We start from the raw sequence: 23,339 nt of genomic DNA, 5'->3' as shown, positions 1-23,339 counted from the left end.
TCATTAAATTTTCATTTTTTGTAAGTTCATAATAAATTTTTATTTTTCATTAAGTTTTCATTTTTTCATAAAATTGAAATCATTGTTTGATAACCATGGCTTACTGCAAGTGCCTAATCATGAAAGTAGCCAGCAATGTAACAAATAACTGAACTGATAGAAAACAAACTAAACAATATACCAATTTCATTTTTAAAGCTGTGTTTTGGCAAATTTCCTTAAGTAATTTCTATAGGCTTATCCCAGACACTATTCCATTTTATTATATCCTTTCTGCAGCTATTGTCATAAAATTATTTATTTTATGCAAATTTTTCCCAACTTCATTTGTATGACAGGACACAATTCTGCACCTCCGTGTTTCTACCAACCCATTATCAGTGTCAGTCTACTAGTGATTGAAAATAGGTAATAATTTTTTTCCCCTTTCTTCATTGAAGTAAAATTGCATGAAACAAAAATAGATATACATACATGCATTGGTAGAACAAATTTTTTAAAAAATTTATTTCTATCAAATTCATTTCATTGCATTGAAATTACATCAATTTAATAAGTGAATGAAAAGTTATCTGTTTCCTAAAAACAATGATCACTTTTAAAAATTATTGTTTTTATTATAAATATAATATTAAAAAAAAACAGTAAATTGAATTTAATTAATTTGTTAATAATATTTACTTCATTAGGGAAATAAACAAAATTACAATTTTTTTGACCAATTCTGTTAAATATAAATACAACCCAACTTTTTCAGTTATGTTTATAAAGAATCAGCACCGTAACGAAAGTTTACAAAAAATAGAAAAATTACATGTCTTAAGAAGTTTTCTGCTTTAATTACTTTGCTAAGAAGAAAGAATTTTTCAAAATGCTAAATACTTCATGTTTTTATTAGAATAGCTTACATGGAATCCTTGTAAAAACATCTTTTAGATTTAACAGAAAATGTAAAAAACATTAAGCATTCATATAATTTAGAATTTTTAGAATGTTTAATTTGACTCCAAAAACATTAAAACATATCCACACTATTTTACTGAAGCTAAAATATAAAGTGACTTATGTTTTCAGATTTTCTTTGGAACTAAGACAAAATAACTGTTCTGTAAATACTAACATAACATTTGAATATTATGCACAGAATAAATATAATTTTAAATATTTGTTAAAATTAAATCTTCCAAAAACTTTTATAGAACACTTTAAATTTACTTAAAACACTGTATAGAATAAGACAATTAATTGAAAAATATTAGTCCAAATTCTACAAAAAACATATACGTTTACAGAACTTTAATTTGGTATAATGCAAATTTAAATACATTAAAATGACTAAATAAATTTTATGGTTACCTGAGCAACAATAAATGGCTGTTGACAGAATGATTGTGCAGCTGGATATCTAAATTGAGGGAGTGAATTTGTTTTAGAAGTGCTTGCATTAGTTGAAGGAAATGGAGGTGGTGGTGGTGGTTGTACACAAAGCTGAAGAATAGATGTGGGATTTGGAACTGATTTGATAAGTAATACATTTTGATCTTGATTTTTGACTAAAAAAAAATTGCATTATTGAATATTATTTCAATATTCAAATAATATGGAATTATTATTAAAATGAATAAAGTGAAATCCAAATTTAGCATATAATGATTTTATATACAATTCTTTAGAAATTTTTAACTAAAAAAAAACCTAAGATATTTAACAATTTACGTTAAATACTGATGTAAATTTTATTTTTCATATAGCATTTTTACAATAAAAATTGTAGTATAAATTCTACACACAATAATATTAAAAAAAATTTTTTTTTTTATCCTAAAAGGATAAAAATCTCCTAAAATCTCCAAAAGGAATAATTATTATTTTGACTCTAGTCTCAGTAAATGTTTGAAGCTGAATGTGCTAACAGTCTAAATGGAGATATTAAAATGGTATAAAAGAGAAAAATAACACAAGTAACAGAAACGGATTTGAAAAACTACAAGCAGAGTTTGAATTTCTAAGAAATGATACTAATAGAGTATTTTTTTGTTGACTATAGTTTTATGAAGTTTTATGCTTAATTACCATTATCATCTTTGTTGTTTTCAGAATTTTCAGCAGAACATATTTCAGGTTGTCCTTCTTGTTCTAGCATTTCATCTGAAGAATTGTTATTCCATCTAACATCTAACTCTCCGTTGTGATTTTCTTCTTTATTGGCATTATCTATTTATGACGATAAAATAAATTTCAATTGATATTATTAAAAATATTTACTTTCTATGTCATCTGAAATTGAATATTTTTACCATAAACAAATTTTAGTTGATTCATTACAAGATCAATCATAAAACAATAATCTGAATTTGATTAATTAACAAAATACAATCATTGTTTAGTTTTTCTCAATGTGATTCCAAGGGAAGGGAAGACATTTCTTTATTAATAGTTGAATTGTGAAATATTGTTAGTCTTGCAAAACCATTTTTATTTAATGTTTTTAGTAGAAGGATTTATTCATTTAGGTGGCATTCAAGTATTTAAGTAATCAGGGGCTGAATTTTAGGCTTTTCAGCCTAAAATTCAGATTTCCAGAAAAGAAAGAAAAAGCACTATTCCACAATATAACTATTAAAATATAAACGTTGGTGAAAATTTTTAAATAATTTAAGTTAAAAGGTTTTCAATTTGATTTTCAAATAAACAAAATTAAATTGTTTGTTTTTGACTAAAATTTCATTATCATAATGTATATGAATACATTTTTCTACTGAAATAAAATAAAATTGATAATTTAAATGCACTCAGATGTCATCAGTATTCAGCATCTCTTTTCACTGAAGTTTTCTGACAAATATTCTTTCTTTTATTTAATTATTAAAACAGCAATTTTCAAGAAATTTCTAAGCTTTTCCAAACAAAAAAATTTTTATTATTTGTTTATGAATTAACCCACTTACATCACACTAAATATCTGACCTCTCATAAAATCTATTTTCAGGATCTTTTACTCCTTTTAAGTACAGTAGAGCATCGTTTATCCGAATCAATTGGGGACTGGGGTTGTTCAGATAACTGATTTTTCGGATAACCGATTATGTATGAAAAAATATATTAACCTATCAGACATTGAAATTTTTCCGCGTTGCGAGTCACTTTGTGTTGAATTTTTCTCCATTGCACGTCACTTCATGTTGAATTTTCATTGATTTTAAGCCTAACGAAAATTTTTATAATAATAATTGTGGCTATTGTATCGTTAAAAATTATTTCTTTATTTTGTACAAACAAAATAAATATATTGAAAAATATAAAAACAAAAAAAATATACTTTAGAAGTTAATCTAGTATCAAAAATGTTCGATTCAGGCCGACACAGTCAGACTGGAAAGCTTTCGGATAACCAACGTTTCGGTTAACCGACTTTCGGATAAACGACGCTCTACTGTTTTTTTTTTTTTTTTTTCTGCTAAAATGTTTATCTTTACACTGAAGACAAACTCAAAAAATACCAAGTTTATCTCGAAATCTAAAGACACAGCTTTCCAAGACAGAAACAAATAATTTTTTAAGCATATTTTAAATAAAATTATAAAAATATTTTAGTGATTTATGTTCTAAATATAACATTTAATTTTAATTAGCTTCTTAAATAAGTGTAACCTGTACTTTTAGTAATTAGCCACAACTGCTAAATGTTAAATAGTAAAATGCTAAAATCTCTATATAGACTTGGCTAATAAAACTAAATTCTAAATTAGCTGTTAATTGTAGAACTTATTTCTATCATTTTGAATTTAAAATTTTATCTAACTTTTTTGTAAACATTACAAAAATAATTTATTACTATTATTATATATCAGTTTAAACCAGTCTGCCAAATTTTATCACTCAAACAGTGATAAAATTTGGCAAACTGCTATCACATTATACAAAATACAAAATGTTAAAAGTATAAATTTATTTACAAGATTTTACTGCTTAACGTATTTCTATTCATTTTTTAATGTAAGTAGTAATAATACACTAAATTTTTATGAATAGAAAATTTATAAATGATAAAATGTCTTAAACATTTAATCTTATATGCAAACCTCAATTTTGCATATAAGATTAAATGTTTATGATGTAAGTATTGATATAAAATTGTATAAGGTATAAGTACAATTTTGAATAAAAAAAGAATAACCAGTTATTATTAAAATCCTTAAAAATTTAGTGTTTTGTTACTACTTGTTTTATTATGATGATACTTATATGTTATTGAAACAATACCTTTATGTTTAGCTGATTTAGATTCAGTCTTTGATTGTGATATTCCTTTAGGTGGACTACAAATGATTGATGTAGTTGCTTGTGAGCCATTAATATCTTCATTTTTAGAGTAATTATCAGCCTTTTGATATTTAGTCTCTGTTGTACTTGTACTTGCTTGTTCCCTCATTCTCAAACGATATTCAGAAAGTGAAACCTACAAAATATGTTTATTTATCAATATAAAATACTGTATAATTATGTATAAAAATGGAAAGAGCAGGGAAATGCAGAATTATATATAAAGAAAAATGGTGAGTTAAAGAACAAAACATATAACTATCAAACTTCCACCCTAAATTTTTATATTTTATTTTAGATTTTGCAATCCATTCCCTATTGAAAATAAATTATTTTAGCTGAAATCTAAATCTGATACTTTATTATTTTTGTAACTTACCAATACTTTAATTAATGTTTTAATCCATATAAACTCTTCTACATTTTGATCTGCTTTAGTTGCAAAATAATGCAACTGAAAATCATTAGTAGGTTATATTGAAGATCTAGCCGTTCATGACTCTTTCACTTCATTCTTTTCTCAATACCTTCAACTCATTAAAATAGTTATTTATTTATTAACTTTAAACATTTAAATTTTTATTTAATTACAAATTTCATTTCTTAGCTTTTGTAAAAAATCCAGGGCGTTACTTAATTTTCCCAGAAGCATTTGGTGGCACCACCCGTTATGACATTTTATTAAAAAAGAAACTTTTTATATTTTTAACTATTATAAAATAGCAAAAAGCTTAATTTTGAGAGTAGGGATGAGTTTTATCAAAAATGCATAGCAAAATTCTAAAATAATTAAGTGTGTGTGTATGTGTGTGTGTGTGTGTGTACAGATCGACACATACATAAGACTTCATAAAAGACAATTACATAAACGCATAAATAAACTGTTTAAAACATCTAATTACCTTTCTTTTATGACTAACAGAACTGGAAACCACACTTGTATAGTGAGGAACATTCACTGAATTGCTATTATTTAAAGATGATAATGTAGATACCGTTGATGTGGTTGTAGGTAACTGTACATTTTGTGCATTTTCAGCAGACAAACAAGGAGTTGACATGTTAACAATATGTGATGAGTCTTGTTTATCAGTTGTTGTGATATTATTTACAATATGAGATGATGTAACACAATCTTGAACACAGTTTGATTCAACAGAAAATTGTTCCTGTTGTACAAAACAAACATCCGATTCATTTATTCTACCTGCTAATTCAACGTCTCCACTAAGACTTGAGTCTGGTAAGGAATCTTTATTGTCCTCCACAGGACTTAAATCTTTATTTGTTGAAGTAACTTCATTACTGTCACAAAGAGTACTACTAGATACATTACCCAAAGTTTGTGAATCATTTATATCATCTTCAGTTCTATTAACAGGTATCATACTCTCTGAACTACTAACATGAGATTCTCTTTCATCATGACAAGTAAGATCTAAACACGATGAATCCTGTGACGAATCTGTCATATTAACATTTGCAGATGGAATATCACCTACATTTGTAGAAGGAATTTTTTCCTCATTCAAATTAATATCTTGATTTAAACCACTAGAACTAGTTGGTTCCATATCGGAATTTTCATTCTGTAAAATAAATATTTTAAACATTACAATTAAATTTATTACTACATGAACTTTAAAATCTATCCTAAACAAACTGGAAAAGAAATCATTTATAACATGTATAATCAACCAATCTTTGCAAATGAAATCTTAAAGTTATAGGCATATTTTGCTTTAAGGTGATATTTATAGAATAACAACAAAAATCATTTCATTTTCATACAGATTCAAGAAATACATTGGAAGCAGCTTTTCTGATTAGTGACTACTGCTGATGAATATGGTTAAATGATACTTCATACTTTTAATTCACTGGAAGTTATTATTTTAATATACAGAATTTCAAATAAGTGCATTGTATGTTGTGATTGTGTTCATTTTATTCATTGATTGAATTAACTGTCATTCATTGAATTATATATATTAATGGTACCCAACAATAAAATTATTTAAACACATAGTATAGTAAAACCTCAATTTAACAAACTAATTTGGGTCAGGGGATGTCCATTAAAGCCGTAAGTACATTATACAATGAAACAGGTTTTTCCAAATGTGTGTTAAAAGTTTACAAATTAATTCATCTGTTTTATTTGTGTAGATATGTTTGTCTAATTAAAATTAAGTGTGTATGAGAAGTTTAATTTCACAGAAAAGTTTTCTGTATATAAAATGTTTATGTATTCAATCACAGTTCTGAGACTGTAATAAACAAGTATACAATCTAAATCAAAATAAATAAACACACATTTCTTGAATCACACAATTTATTTGTTTAGTTAAATATAATTAACATTCTTAAAAAGAAAACATAATTTAAATTTGGCAAAAATTCAAAACAAATTCCCCATTTATTCATCTTTGGATGATATATCAAGAAACTCCCATTGTAACATAAAGTTAAGAACAGCAACTCTTAGATTTGAAAAAAATTGCTTGTGGACTGGAAATTTTGTCTATTAAATTGATGTTTTACTGTACTTTTACTCTGAAAAGTATTTAAGATATTTTCTATCATTTCACAAAAACTGGTATATTCAAATATTAGAAAATATTCAAAAGTTATGTATGTAGTCATGAATAAATAAACAAAAATAACTAACAAGCTTTTTAAGTAAATATTCTGAGTGTTAACTGCCCTGTAAAAATCACAGGAACATATTACTAAAAAATAATTGTTTTAAAATTCAAAATTTTAATGTTGGATATAATATACTTTAGATTAAAATTTATTATTTGTGTCTGAACTAAGAAGTAAATCAAACTGGCACAAATCTTTCCAAGAAACAAAAAGCAAAAACTTAAATTCATTAAGTTTTTGCTTTTTGTTAATCTGAAATTGAAAGAAATATTCTCATTTTCTGTTTTAGATTTATATTTCCATCTTCTAATGGAAATTTAATATATGAAAACATGAGTAATATATTAAAAAACAATTATATATATTCTCTTATTTATCATCTATAGCATGTAATTGGATAAGGGGATACTAAATGGCCTATGAAAACTTTCTTCTAAATACCTCATCATAATTTTTGCAGGAAAGGTTGACATTGATGATCCATGGAATCTCCACTATTTCATAAATAAAATTTATTTCAAAAGAAAAATAATTAGTTTGACAAATTAAATGTAATCAATCAATATTAATTAATATTATCATTTATAAATAGATTTAGCATTTAACAGTAATTTTCTGATGAAAATTATTGCCTTGAAAGAACTCTTTTAAAAATTTTCTTTAAAAAGATTCTTTGACAGATAAAATAGTGTATGTTAATTTTAAAACTAAGGAATCTTTGTTAATTTAATATTTAAATCATATTTCTTACTTTTGTGACCCAATGTTCTCTTAATTCCTTAGCTGCTGACACAAGATGTAATTCTAAACCATTTAAATTATTTTGAATTGTTGATGTATCATCATAATCTTCTTCCCCAACATTCTCAATATGTACAAGTTTTTCTTCACTACTTAATATTGGAAATGACATCTCTAATGCTGAATTAGAATGGTCCGGACTCTCTATAGAAGATAAAGAAGCAGGCCAGCCACTCGGAGCATTAGGTGATAAGCTTCTTGGAGAAGGTAAGGATTCTAACGACTCTCTCATAAGTCTACGCTTCTTTAAAGGTGTTACAATATCTGTAATTAGAAGAATTGTAATTATTTCAAGTTATAAAATTACATATGTAAAATGAAAAGTATATTACCTCCAGGTGGAGAAACACAAGGACTACTGGCATCACTGTGAGGATTTGGACTAAAACATCCATTATGTAAAGGAGAATTCTGACCTCCATCTAATACTGAAGTCTCAAAATTTGAACATTCAATTTCTGAAGTACCACTTTCAAACATAGCTTGACGCAGCCAACGCTGTAATAAAAATAGTTAACTGAGTTTAAATATTTTTAATAAATTAACTTTTTAATCATCAATTTGATGAAATAGTTGTGTTTATTTACTTAGTTAAAATATTTTTATTCTGAATTATCTAAGTAATTAATGTTTATTAAATTTTTATCAATGTAAACAAAAAAATCAAAAGTTTAACTTAAAATCATTTGTTATTTCTTTTTTGTGCACAATAATGCTCTGTAACAACAACACATCTTTTATTTTTCATCTTTATTTCCATTTTCATATATGAGTTTTGGGAATTTCATCTCCACTCATCAATATTTCTTTTAGTTCAAAACATCCATATGCTTGTTATTATTTTCAAATGTTAGTCACTCAATCACTAATAATGCTATTTTAGTAATTGGGGAAACTTCATTGTTAGACTTTTAAAAAAGGTAAAGAAATACCAATCAAGTTTAAATTAAAAAAGAGTGAATGGATTTGCAGATTAGATCCTAAAAAATGAGGGTTAAAATATATTCTAATTTTTGCATCCTAGAAGAAGCAAAAATTAGAAAATTTGAAATCCAATGTTTATAATATAGAAGATACAGTGTTTCCACTGTATCTTCTATCATAAACATTAAATCAAATTCATTTTTGGATTCTTCTTCTTTAGTTTTCCACTAGTTATAAGAGATCCAGCAAGCACATGCCAACATATTACATCAAGTTTATAATTGTGTATGCTATCCTTTGATGATATGCACTTAAATTAATTTTTGCTACATAGTTTGAAATATCCTATTAATTCATTCATAAAAAATATTTTATTTTGTGTGTCAGGATTTTCTAATTTTCAGAAAAATTTTGGGTACTAAAAATAAATTATATACTGCTGATGGATATACAGTAACATCAAAAATGAATAAGTATATATTTGTGTTTTAAACTGTTATGTAATATTATTCTGTCACCTTTGTTACATTCTTTATTTTTAACAGATGATTGAAATACTTCCTAAAACAGAAGTTCATTTTTTATTTTTGATATTAAAATAATATAAAACCAAAAAACAGTATTACTGTATATTAAAGCATGTGCTTAAAATTGTTAATGAAAAATATTATCACTGATGTAAAGACTGAAATCAAAATAATACCTTTTTTGCAGATCCTAGACTCGATGATGATTTTCCTCCTTGACCCATACAGGAAGTACTGTTACGACGGAGATGAGCTGATGATATACCACCTGCATTTGGACTGTCCCTGGTGCACCTTACGTAACATGTAGGACTTGCTGTTGATAAATTCCAGCTAAGTTCAGTATGAATAGTTAAAGGACATGATACAGGTACTGATGTTTCAGCTTTCTCCTGTAGCCATTCCTGCATCAAAAACTATATATAGAAAAATTGATAAGCAAAATTTCAAAACTTCAGTATCTAATGGAAGTATTCTTATTTTGTAAGAAACGTCTCTAGTTAAATGTTATCTGCTATTGCAAACAACAAACTTTAGATAGATTTTATAAAATAATTTCTTTCATTAATTTATATCTGTAACCTTAAACTTCAAATAAATATAACAATTTTTTTTTATTAATTTATTGTCTTTTTAATTACCTTCTTTGTTTTTGGAAATGCACTGTTATTGCTGACTGCATTAGAGGTAATAGTTGTACTGGTTGTTGTTGAAATACTAGTCACAATATTAGGTGGAGATATTGCAGAAGTTATAGTGACAGGATTGATACCCGAAGAAGGTAATTCATCAGGTGACATGATATCAGACCCACCACTATTTGATCGAGTCCTCCTCCTTGCTGGAGTTCCAGAACCTCTTCTTCTTTTCCTTTAATTAAAGTTTTGATATTTTTGTTTTATTGTTAGAAGTTTGGAAAACAGAAAAATTATTATTTTACAGTTGTTTAAACACTTGGGTGACAACTATTTGGTAACATTTCTCAAACTTGCATATGATGAAGACAACTTTTCTAATTAAAATCTATTGTGAGTATGTGTTTTATGATAAAGATTTTCCAAAGCCATCTCTATATTAGAATTGTAAATAATCTGAGCAAAAAATAAAAACTAGTAAAAACATATTGCAACAATTCTTTCTATGACAACATGGTAAAACACAATGAATAGTAATTGTCACTTAGTTTGCAGATGTTTACACATTTTATAATTTTCATTAAAAATTCAAAATAATTAAGTTTTACATCAATTTATTTAATCATTAATTTTATAATAAATATATTTCCTTACCCTTTTTTATGCCTACAATTATTAACTGAGTTATTTTGACATGTTACTAAAGCTACTTTAGCTTCTTCATTACATGCTGCATCTCCACTAGACTGTAAATTTGAACTTTCTTCTTCACCTATATTTGATTCTGATTTTATAAACAGAGCATCAGAATTATCTTTCTCTACTTCTTGTTTCTGTTGTTGTGCTTTTTGTTGTGCCATGCGTTCTAACGCTTGTTGTCGACGTTTTGCAGTTTTTTCCATACGTTCAAAAGCTCTCATTATTGCATCGATTTTACGTTCTTCTCTGGTCTATAAAATGAAATTATTTTGCAAATATTGAATTTAAAGTAAACATTTTCAGAAATTTTTAAAATTATAACAATAATCATTTATCAAAATTTACAAAATAACAATTGTAATGATTAAGAAATATAAAAGCATAGATTAACAAGATAATGAACAGAAAAATAAGAATAGCAGCAGGTGAACCATGTTTATTTGTATGAAATTTAGCCATATATAATTACATGTACAGTACATGTTTATGAATGCGTGTTTAACAATATTAACAATGTGCATATGCATCTTTTAATATAGTTTAAAAATTATATAATTATATATATATATATGTAAAACTAATGATTTTACAGTTAAATATGGTATATAATTATATGGTAGATGTTATTATAGTAAAATAATTCTAATTTTAACAATAATGTAAAACAATAATAAAATTAAAAAATAGTTATTTACTGAACTGTAAAAAGTACCTCACTTAACATTTTTTTGGATTATAATTAACAATTTATCTTGTTTACATCAATTGGATTATGGCAAAATTGATTTAATTACTTGTCATTTCACTTAATGTTGCAGTTTCCAAGAATCTATCAATCAGCATTAAATGAGAACTTACTATATTGAAAATAAATATATCCAACGTTTGCTTTTAAAAATTTTTAATAGTAAAGTTGTTACAGATAAATATATATAAAATTGTTTTTTACAGTTTTGTATCAGTAATAATGATTTGTTCTGATTATAATTCCAGATACTATAATTAAAACCAAAATCAATACTCAATTGCAAATACACTGAAATAAGTATTATTAACAGATATTTTCCTGTAATTAAAAGAATTAATAGAAAATTTTGGTCAAATATGTCATATTTCATGCCAGAGTTTACCTAATATTTTAGTAAAAATTTTTATCTAACCATATTACAGATAGGATTAATTATTAATGATTAAAAACATTCAATAAAAAAGATTTATTGCTGTAAATCTCAATCTATAATTAAAGCATTCTAGATTTAAAAAAAAAAAGGATTTATTTACTTTTATTGTTATTTATTAGATGTTTGCCAGTTCTGAGAACTATTAATTCCAAAAAACCATTATATAAAATTATTGAATTAATTAAATCATTATGTAATAATTTTGTTAATGCAGCTATGAGTAACGAGATTAATAAATGCAACATATATAAAAAAATTATCTGAATACTTAAATAGAAACAAATTGTCACCAAATTTTGTTTAAAATATAAATTAGTTAAATAGAATTACATTTAAAAACTATTCACAAAAACAATTGTTTTTTAGCTACATTTAAAAAAATGCAAATCTCAAGTAATATAAAAACTGACAATATTTTGATTTTAAGTTTTATTAAAACTTGTAACAGTCTGATTCCATATGTTATAAACAGCGGCAGCCTTAATGATTGCAAGGCTCCGGGCAGCAGATCTTTGTGAGGCCCTTCTCCTTTGTGCAAAGTATGTGAATTGAAAATAGATATTTCTGATGATTGACAAGAAATGCAAAAGTTATAAATAAATAAATTTAGAGTGTTAGAATATTATATTAGAAGATTTATAAAAGTTAACAGTCATAAAGATGACAAACTAGTAATGATGATAAACTAAGGTACATAAATGCCTTAAAAGATACACGCAGGGATTTAAAAATGATGTTTGCGGCTTATAACTAATAGCTAAGGATAAAATAAAAAGTTTTAAATATCAACTTTTTTCTACTCGAGTTGTTGCATGAGGCCCCCGCAAGAGCGAGGTCCTGGGCAATTTCCCTGCTCGCCACCCCCTAACCCAGGTTTTAGTTTATAACCGCCACTGGTTATAAACTAAAACTGAAATTATTTCTAAATCATAAAAATCATTCATTAGCAACATTTAACTTTTTGTAGAAGGCATTTAAATTGTAAGAGGTTGCAGAACATTAAGAATTTTTTTAATGAATAAAAAAACTGTAATAGAATCTGTATGTATAAATAAAATTTATATAATATAATATATTACAGTACAATATTTTATAAGAAAAATTTTACTATTAATATTGGTAAAAGTAATGCCACAATCAAGTGAGTCAATACAAAAGATACTTTGTGATTCTTTTGTCAGGAACTCTTTTATTATTGATCACAAAAGTAAAACCTTTATATTAAATTACATTTAATCTGTTGGTAATAAAAGTAAAAACATTCGTTAATTTCTTTGACTGACTTTTTTGCGTAATAAAAATTTAAAAATCTTTGTATGTTCTACGGACTCTATATATTAAATAGATACATAATTTAAATAATTTAGAAATAGGAACTAATTAATTTTCATGACAATATTAGAATTAATATTAAAAAAACCAACCATTTTTCTGCATGACTGTTCATCTTGTTCATGTTCTTCTTGATTAGGTTTATTAGAATCCAATGTTGTATCAGCAGGGGATGATACTGTGTGAGATATTGGTGTAGACTGAAATCAACACAATTATATTAATCATTATTTAGTAATATAAATAAAAAGTACTTTGTAATAGTGAAAAACCACATTTTTTTTATATTATTTAAATAAATTATTTTGAAAATATTTCATATTAATTAATATTCTTCAGCCTTAACTTTTAATTGAAGATTTAACATTTTACTGTCAGTATTGAATGCCAAATACTAGAAAGAATTTCATCTCAAAATTGTTATATAAAAATGAAAAAGAAGGAATTGTCAAGGTTTTTAAACTGAATATTAATAGTACAAAGTAAAAAGCAGAATAAATAAATGACTGAATTATTTTATTAACAAGACATAATACTTATATTCTTAACTCTTAACCTGTAAAACAGTTTTCAAATGACCTCATTCTCATGAAGTGAAATCCCCTTTTAGTTCTTAGATATGTATTATTTTAATTAAACATTTACAGTACTTTTATTTTACAAACTAATTCAAAAGTATCAACAACAACAATAATTGTTTTTACTGTTTTGTCTTTCTGTTTGTGAATTTTCATTTCAATTACATTATTTGATGAACTTTTAGAAACAAAAAAATTAAATGTTGTGTGGTTATAAAATTACTATAAATTAATTGGTTTTTTTATTGATAGTAATTTTATATTCAACAAATACTAAATTTAGTAATTATGATTTTATATCAATGTATATATGTAAATGTTATTAATTATTATTTGTAACATTTGTCATTATGTTGCATCTCTTATAATTATTGAGATATAAACAATAATTTTAAGAATAGTGTCTGGTTGTTTGTAATATCAACTCTAAATTTCTTTGTTCTATGTTTGAAAATATAAAAAACAATATTTATTTCATTTTACTAAAACATGCAATTCAATTTTTACTCAAAAATTTTCTAGATATATAAGTTGTGCACATATTCATTTACAATTAACAATTTTGCAAACAAAAAACTTGTCTGACATAAGAAAATCAAATGTTTATATCATTTGTTCCACAGAATGTCATCCATTTAACTCATCGTTTAAACTTATTTCATAATCAGTTCTATATCCATGAAAGTAAAACATCTTATCCCATTCTATCCAGATCTATTATGCACATTAGGTGTGGTTTCTAAAAATAGGTGTAAACAAAACTTTGTTGAACAAAATAATTAGTATATTTTTGTACATATGTCTCTAGCAGTAATTTTAAATAATGCTTTAATATTGTTTTCTTTATAGATATAAGTGTTTTATTACATAAATAAAAATTTCCAATGATCCAAATAAAGTATTGCCTTTCTAGACAATGTTCCAATTGGCTAACCTTGTCTGTTTTAACTCAAAACCAATAAATATACAACAGAATATTTACAATAAACCAGCTAATTGATCTTAGCTCAAAAATATATCTTAGAATCATTGAATAACAATTACTGACACAGTATAGTTATTAGAGTAAATAATAGAAAAGTATTAAAAGTTATAACAACAGGCTTATTTCAAAAAAATTTTCAAAAATGATGCCTGTTTATTTAACAAAATTATTTCACTATCCACATAAAAAAAATAAATAAATTTAGCAACAAATAGAATATCAGATTTTTCAACTAATGTCAGGTTATTGGATAATTTCTATCATATTTCATACACTTATTTTATCTTTGAGTTAAATTGAGCAATTCAAATTTCAAAAATACATTAAAATTCTTCAATATTGAGAAACTCATCATTTTCACTCAATAACTCAACCATTCCAGTGAAAGAAATCTTAATGTTAAAAAACATCAAACCATCACATGATGTAACTCTAAATTAAAATATACCAACAAAAATTAAAAACACCCAATTACCATTTTTCAAAGCATACTAAATAATGAATAGTGTATTTTAGGATATAAATGATGTTATTTGTATTTACCTATAAATTATTTCAAAGTAAAAAGATGTGTCCCGTATTCATTATGAAGTCTTAAAACACAGACTCCATAATTTTAAATTTAATCAGCAACAATATGCATTTTACTATAAGATGGCTTATCATTTCCTATAACTTTAATTTCTTTTCGTCTATAAATGATTTTTTTGTATAGTCAATTTAAAAATACTAATTAAGTACATTTTTTATTTGTAAAATTAGTTTATCTGAGAAAGAAAATCAAATAATGAATCAATTTAAGATATTTAATTACATTATTTTGACAAACAAATCTCTCTACACTTGAATACTATTTTTCCGAATACTAATTTACAAATAAGTGCTTTTTTTTACCTTTATAGATATTAAGAAGAGTTTTATTTATGCCCATTACCAGCACAATTAGATCTAAAATGAGATAAATGAATGCCAAGGGACAAGATGCACCATAAATCTAAATGCATTTCAATAAAAAATAAATACTTTTCGTTTATTTACTATCTTTACTACATGCTTTATTATATTTATACTTTTTAGAAAAAGTAAAATAAATTTGTCTTAAATATTTCACATGTCTATAGTACATTGCAATAATTGTTCTCTAAAATTGATTATTTAATACTTCAAGTATTTATTACAACTGTTATATTTTAATAACTTATACTGTAAAAATAAAAGTATATTACAAACCTGATAAATATTTTTTATGGGTGAATTCTTTTGTATTTTACAAGGAGAGTTAGATATAACTGAATTTCCAACTACAGAAGATTGGTTATCATTATTATCTAATTCTGGAAATTTCTTTCCTTTCTTTTTCTTTTCAGATGAACTGAAAGTTTTTAAAAATGATTTATATTATTAACGTTATATTTAAAGTAATTATAAAAATTATTTATGATGATAAATAAATTATTACAATCAATTTAATATAACTGCATGTACACTTATTCTTTCTCCTAACTTCCATCTAGTTTATTTTTTAACATATATCATTTAAAAATAAACAAAATTTATATAAAATATATATTTTTATGTATAACTTATTTCAATCACTTTGCAAATTTTTACTTTAATTACAATTTTAATTATGAAACTCAGGGTTTAAATTTTGGGAAAAAATTTTCTATAGCATTTTAGCTAATTTTACTTAAAAAGTTGTAGCAAACTTTTAGAAACAATATCTAACATTTCTCATCCATGAGGCTGCCCAGAACAATACTCAATACATTATTGTTTAAACATTTATTCTCATAGATACTGTACATTATTACAGTGTACTCCACTACCAATATAACCTTAATATATTATTACAACCCACAAGTACCATATATTATTGAACAATTCTTCTTGGTTTTGATTCACACCAAGCAACAAATGACAAATGAAAATCAACTTCCCATCTTGGAGGTCTTTTTAATTTATACAGAAATGTAGTAAAAAAAATTTTTTCTGTTGTAAATACAAATTTGAAAATTTGCTTGAAAATAGAGAAACATTCAAACTTTAAATTATCCCATGTTGAAATTTTTGTCCTATGCGTGTCACTTTGCGTTAAATTTTTTCAATTTTAAGCATAATGAAAATTAACCTGTCCATGTTGTTCCCGAGTAATTTCATGTTGACCTCATTTGACCTGATCTGTCAACCCCAAACATACTCGTTTCTGCATCGAAACGTTTTTGATACAAGATGTTGCTATGCATCATAATTTTTATATTAAAATGAACGTACAAAATATAATTTTTTTGTTTTTATATTTTTCAATATATTTATTTTGTTTGTGAAAAATAAGAAAATAATTTTTAACGATACAGTAGACACAATTATTATTTTAAAAAATTTTTTTTTCATTAGGCTTAACATCAACAAAAATTCAACATGGCGACCACATGCAATGGAAAAAAATTTTAATATGGGATAGGTTAAACATTTTAGAAAAAAATAATAATTGTCAATATTGTATCATTCCAAATTATTTTCTATTTTGCCCAAACAAAACAGACATATTAAAAAATGTAAAAACACTAAAAACCATATTTCAGAAGTTAGTTTTAATATGATAATTATGACGAGTAGTGACATCTAGTGTTAAAAAAAATGTTCCGATACAGGAATGAGATATCTCGGGTCCAACAGTCTGGTTCTTTTTTTTTCAGGTTGAGATATCTTGGGAATACATGAAACTGTATTTGTATTGTAAAAAGTTATTATATACATGTAGTACAGAATTTAATTATTCATAATGTTTTGTACATATTTTTATAAAACAAAAACAAATTTTGTTAAATTTTATTATTAAAATTGTTTTCAGTTGCTTTGTTCAGTGATTATGAGATTCCAAGAATAATAATGATAAATATCAAAACTGTTTTCAGAAGAAAAATTTTAACCACTATTTTCTTTCTACTTCACATTCTACTTCTTCATAATTTACTTATCATCAGACTTTTTTTTTTTTTTTTTGAAAAATAAAAAAATAAAACTATCATTATATAATTTGTTTTTAGCTGATTAATAAATTTAATTTTAATTAACTTAAGGTATAGATAAAACTAATTTTTTAAGTATTCTGACATATTTAAGTTCAAATACTAAATATTTTTGGAGAATAAAATTGTAAGAAAAACTAAATTATTTTAATTCAATATTAGAGGAATTTCTTATTAATACCTTAAGTCTCTGAGACCATTCTTCTTATGAAGTGAAACAACAGAGCATTCTTCTTTACCACAAGCACAATCAATATCTCTTACACTGGAAAGAAGAAAATTTGTTTTATTAATAAAATTTTTAGATTGGCTTTGAGATTTCATGATTTCACAAAAGAGGAATAAATAATAAAAATATATTTGCAATATCAATAATGTCAAAATTTCAATCTATATAACATAATAAATAATATTTTAGGCATGTTAGAATTACTTCATAATGTATACAGTCAAACCTGTTTTTATGCGATCTTTTTTTGTGCAATTTTTTATTTGTGCGGTATAGTTGGCGACTAGTCTCGTGCGATTTATCATGTCTCACGTTGACTTATTATAGCTAAATGAACTTATTATAGTAATATTATTGCATGAATATGCGAAAAATGAAATAATTTATTTTTTAAGTCAACAAAACACCACCTGGACAAAAATATGTAAAACAGATGATAGACGAGACAATGCAGTCAAGTGCTGACATCTGTTGTCAATAAATTCTATTTCGTACGGTTTTGAGTTATTTTCTATGTGAGACTTTTTTTATGCGGTCCCTATTGACCGCATAAAAAAAAAATATTTTTTTAATTGTGTTGCAAAAACTATTTTTTATAGCCACTCGTGAAGTTTCGTGCGATTTTTTTTATGCGGTCCCTATCCATCGCATAAAAACAGGTTTCACTGTATATTTAACTGTTAAAATACTAAACATTATTGAACAGTTAAATTCCAATTAATATATGTAATAATTTATCACTTCCTAAAAAATTTAATTTTATAATTAAATAAAGTACATACCATTCCATGTATGAAAGATCAAAAGGAATTGTAATTTCCTCATCTTTTTCTATATCTTTTGAAGAAAATAAGTAAATGTATAAAAGTCCATTATTAACCACTGGTCTTATCTAGAATATTAAAATAATTTACTTTGGTTATATAAATGAATCAACATTATTAATAATTTCAAATTGAAAATTATCATTAAATTGATACCTCAGCATTAGGAGTACAAGATCTTCTTACATATCTAGCTTCATTGCCATATTCTCGAGCATCAATACATATATCACTATGCTTATCAATTTTGAAAAACAATACAAATGGATATGATCTAAAAACAAAAATCAATACAATTTTTAATATGAAAAAGAAAAATTTTAAGAGATAATTTACTTTTATGTTTTTATTACAATAATGCTATAATAATACTTCTATGGAATTTAAATGAATCAATTATTAAAAATTTTTTAATCTGTAAATTATTGTTGTTAATTTGCACTTAATTCTAATTAATAATTTATAAAATCTTTTTAATATATCAATCAAAAAATAAAATGAAATATACATATGTATTTTAAATTAAACATATAAGAAACATAGGCTTTATTATTCTCTTCATACCACAATATCATCACATAGCAGAGTTTACCATTATTTTGAAGCTCTTCTTGATCTCGGTCTGAGAAGATTTGATGTTTAAAATCTCAAATAGTGTTGGAGGGGAAAAAAAATATAAAACTAACTGCAATTGATACATACATCTTCAAAAATATATTAAATTTTATTGTACAAATTTTGATTCTAAATTCTTTTCCATTTTGATTTCTGTAGAATACTTGTTTTTGATTTATATGCTCATAAAAGACATACTGAATATTTTGTAATATTATGAGTACATGCTTCAGAAATTCAATTTCACAAATGATAGACAATTTCTGTAATAAAAATTGAATTATTAAAAATTTTAGAATAATTACCTTTTATTAAATACAGGATTTTGTTCAAAGAACTGTGATGATGATAAAAATTTTCCTTTATATTCAACAATAACTTGATCACATGTTATATCTGATGTTGCTACCAATCTTTTCTTGTTAGAAAAATCAACAACCTTGCATAGTCGAGTCCGAAGCTGTTCTAAAATCTTTTTCACTGTCTCATTCTATTAAAATACAGAATAATTGTTTTGAACTTTAAATAAATTTTAAATTCTTTGAATTTAGTCAAAAGATTTAGTAAAGTTTATCACTAAATGCCAGATTAATTTCAGTCTATAGCTTGGCTAATATCAATCTGAAGCAATTTGGTCTTAAGCTGTCATCTTGTACTACTTTTATTAATGATTTATGTATTCTGTAAGAAAAGATCTCCATCTGATATTTGAATGGAGATCCAGACAGATAATCTGCTAACTATGCAGATGTATTATCATGTATTATCAGAAGTTGTAGGTTCAAATCTTGTTCCAAATCAACTTTTTCTTTCAGAATATTATAAATTAATCATATTAAGTTTGAATTAAATTTAATATTAAAATTAGAACAAGGCAATGGCCTAACCACCTACCTTTAGACTAAATTACCTTGATTGAAAATACTGGCTTGGTTGTTCAAATAAAATTATTCATAAAATCTAACATCAAAAATAAATATTTAAAGGATAGCTCACAATTTCTCAAATGACTTTATTAATATTCAATCACCTCTCATTTAATGAGCATAGTTAATTTTTGTAATTTTATTGTTACATTACTAATAATATATGTCAAGTTTGTGATATTGTTTGTATAAGAATATACCCAATGATAGTCAAAGCATAGAAGAAGCTGTATATTATTTATTGTGCACATTGATAAATAATTGGACATTAATATCAAGGAATATCTCTCATACTTAAAGTACTGTACAGTAAATTAACATCTCTGTTTTATAGAATTTTTACATTTTTAATTCAGATATTATAGGTAGATAATTTCTTAAAATTTTATAAAACTTATCTATATCTATATTTCATAAATCTAGTACTTTTTATTATTTAAATCAAAGTAAAAATCATAAACTGAAGTTTGGAAAGATATTCTTTAAATCAGCAGAAAGTGTTACAGCAGCACAATTTAAAATGTAAACAGTGATTAGCTAAATGTAATAGTAAAAATTAATGTATGCCATAAAAATGAAGGAAAAGAAAAAGATATTAAGAATGGATGATGAAGTAAAAGAAAAATTTTTTTAAGTTTGGATAAGTAAATTTAGAAACAAATTTTTTAAATAAAAAAACAGAAATTAACAATTTACTGTAGTTTTAGGTATTTTAAAAATAAAAACATGACAATGCAGGTTCAACAATAATAATTTCTACATCATTCATTTTAATTATTTAGGTCTTACAGTATATAAAAGGAAATGCCCTTCTTCCTTACTTAATAAGAGATAATACAATATAGTAAAAACAATTAAATATTTTTAAAAAAATGAAAGAATTAAATTAGTTTAAAAGAGATAAATGTTGCACACAATTACAATAATAGTATTGTTTTAGTTTTACTTAAAAAGTTTTTAAATTAAATTATTATTATATATATGATTTATAAACAACTCCATTTTAAATAGAATATAAAATCCAAAATATTCTAAAAGTCAAGTGATAATATAATCAAACTTGAGTATCCTCAGCATATTGGGCAAGGCATCTTCAGCACTAAATGTGTTAAGAATACTGAAGATGTTTGCATTTTGAATACTTCTTTTGTAATGTACAGACTTATATTATATTGCTTGCTTATTTAAAATTTAAATAAATATTGAATTATATTAAAAAAATCTATAAATATCAACAAACAGAAAACTTCTTATAAATAAAAAACTGAAAAATGTGTCATTTAGCTAATGCTTTCATTTAACATAGCAAAATGACTCACCTTCAGTAAAGTTAAAGTAAAATTCTACTGTTATTTTCATAAATTCAAGCTTAAATGTTTGTGTAACAGATTATGTTGTTTTTAGCAACTTTAAGATATGATAATCAACAAACAAATTTGGACTAATGATACATATAAAGACATTCAAAAAATCTAAATTGATCCAATCAGTCCAATCATGTTCAACTATTTAAAATATTTATATAAATTAAAATTCATAAGTAATTATTTCTTCACAAAAAGCAATACATCATAAAAAAATATGGAAAGTAAAATGTTTTATAAAATACTATTAACTATTGATTGTAAATATGTCTTAATTATAATTATTTCAATATAAAAGTATTTATTTATGTAAAATAAAAAACTTTACATTATAATTAAAAATGCTTACATTGTGATTAGCAAGTGATCCAGCTAATAATTGTACTTCTGGTGTATACTGATTAATAGATGCTTCTTCATATTTCATTGACCATTCACCAATGCTAGATTCCCAAGAATCTTGTGCTTCTTCATCTGCAGTTGATGTACTTTCACTTTTTGTCTGTAAACAATAATTGCTTTTATTGTCATGTAACTGGTGATTATACAAAGGAAAAAACCAGCAACAAAATATTTTTAAAATGATAAATAAATAATGTTATTAATTTCAGAAATTATGTTTATTTTCATTAGGGGCAGCCTTGAAAACTGCCCCATTATCACCATTATTTTTTGTGTTCAACTTAGACCAGTTAAACTTACAATAAAGTTCTGTTTCAGAATTCATCGTAAGTCCAGGACTATTGGTATATGTTTAAACAAATATTTGCTCTATGTCATTAAACAAACAATTGTTTTGTACTTCTGTGTATATTTTATGTGCCTGCTTATCTAGTTATACAAAAGATCTTCTAATTTAACTGGTATATTCTATTTTAGCCTTTTAAAACTTTCTGAAAACATTATCATCATTTAAAAGTCATGGATTTGAAATCTGATGCAAAATACAATAAATATAGCATTTATGCTATCATGCTTTTTGATTTCCTTTAGTTTTCATTACAGATAATTATAAATCACAACAATTTCATTCTTTAAATTAATATAATAGCAGTACTATACATTCATTTGATATAAATTTCAATCTAAATTTACAATTTAATAAAAATAATAATAATACAATTATATAATTGTAATATTACTATTATAAAATTAAAATTCATATTAAAGTTTTTCAATAGCATTCTGTGAAACACAGAATAAGACAGTAATGAATATATTTTTATTTTTGCACTAAAATGATGATAAATAAGTTTCCAATTGACAAAAGTAACTTATTCATTTTTCATCATATTAAAAATCTATGAATTCTTAATAGTAAAGATAAATAATAATAATAATAATAATAATACATTCAGAATTAGTAAGTCTAATATTACATGAAAATACACTTAGTTAAATTATCTTTCCAATCTTGTTTTTATTTAAATAATGAAAAATTAAGTAAAATATTGAATTATGCTTCTTACTGTAATATATTTAATAACACTTGCATCTATACATTATAATAAAACTATTCTTATTTCTTTACTGGAACTGCTAAATATATCCTTTAAAAAACATAAATGATCTAAATCATTTTATTATACAAGTTTAAAGTGTTTATGGTGATGTGGTATCTGCTATTAGTGAAAGGAGAAATCTTTTGTTAAAAGATTTATTTAGAATAGTAGAATATGCCATATATTGTAAATGTAGGTTTTTAAACTGGTTTT

The 23,339-nt window shown here is 24.3% G+C and overlaps 1 protein-coding gene across 4 annotated transcripts in view; it reads right to left on the bottom strand.

Annotated features, from left to right (window-relative positions):
- The window catches only part of LOC136975767 (inactive histone-lysine N-methyltransferase 2E-like), a 79,662-nt gene that overhangs the window by 5,964 nt on the left and 50,359 nt on the right, over positions 1-23,339 (bottom strand). For 2 of the 4 annotated variants that reach the window (XM_067270860.1, XM_067270862.1), the window contains 16 exons: positions 21,974-22,126; positions 19,640-19,824; positions 18,876-18,993; positions 18,678-18,787; positions 17,848-17,931; positions 15,865-16,006; positions 13,164-13,271; positions 10,514-10,809; positions 9,866-10,094; positions 9,401-9,640; positions 8,106-8,271; positions 7,724-8,037; positions 5,226-5,912; positions 4,264-4,459; positions 2,074-2,214; positions 1,357-1,553 (listed from right to left, as the gene is read on the bottom strand). In XM_067270860.1, coding sequence (XP_067126961.1) covers positions 1,357-1,553; positions 2,074-2,214; positions 4,264-4,459; positions 5,226-5,912; positions 7,724-8,037; positions 8,106-8,271; positions 9,401-9,640; positions 9,866-10,094; positions 10,514-10,809; positions 13,164-13,271; positions 15,865-16,006; positions 17,848-17,931; positions 18,678-18,787; positions 18,876-18,993; positions 19,640-19,824; positions 21,974-22,126 — 3,366 coding nt within the window. The remainder of the gene's footprint in view (positions 1-1,356; positions 1,554-2,073; positions 2,215-4,263; positions 4,460-5,225; positions 5,913-7,723; positions 8,038-8,105; positions 8,272-9,400; positions 9,641-9,865; positions 10,095-10,513; positions 10,810-13,163; positions 13,272-15,864; positions 16,007-17,847; positions 17,932-18,677; positions 18,788-18,875; positions 18,994-19,639; positions 19,825-21,973; positions 22,127-23,339) is intronic. The other 2 variants (XM_067270861.1, XM_067270863.1) reach the window with 2 other exon arrangements.

Source organism: Centruroides vittatus, unplaced genomic scaffold, assembly GCF_030686945.1.
Source record: "Centruroides vittatus isolate TY-2023 unplaced genomic scaffold, ASM3068694v2 contig_388, whole genome shotgun sequence".
NCBI lineage: Eukaryota > Metazoa > Arthropoda > Arachnida > Scorpiones > Buthidae > Centruroides > Centruroides vittatus.
Note: the sequence above shows the minus strand (reverse complement) of the source record. Positions and strands in the feature narration are given on the sequence as shown.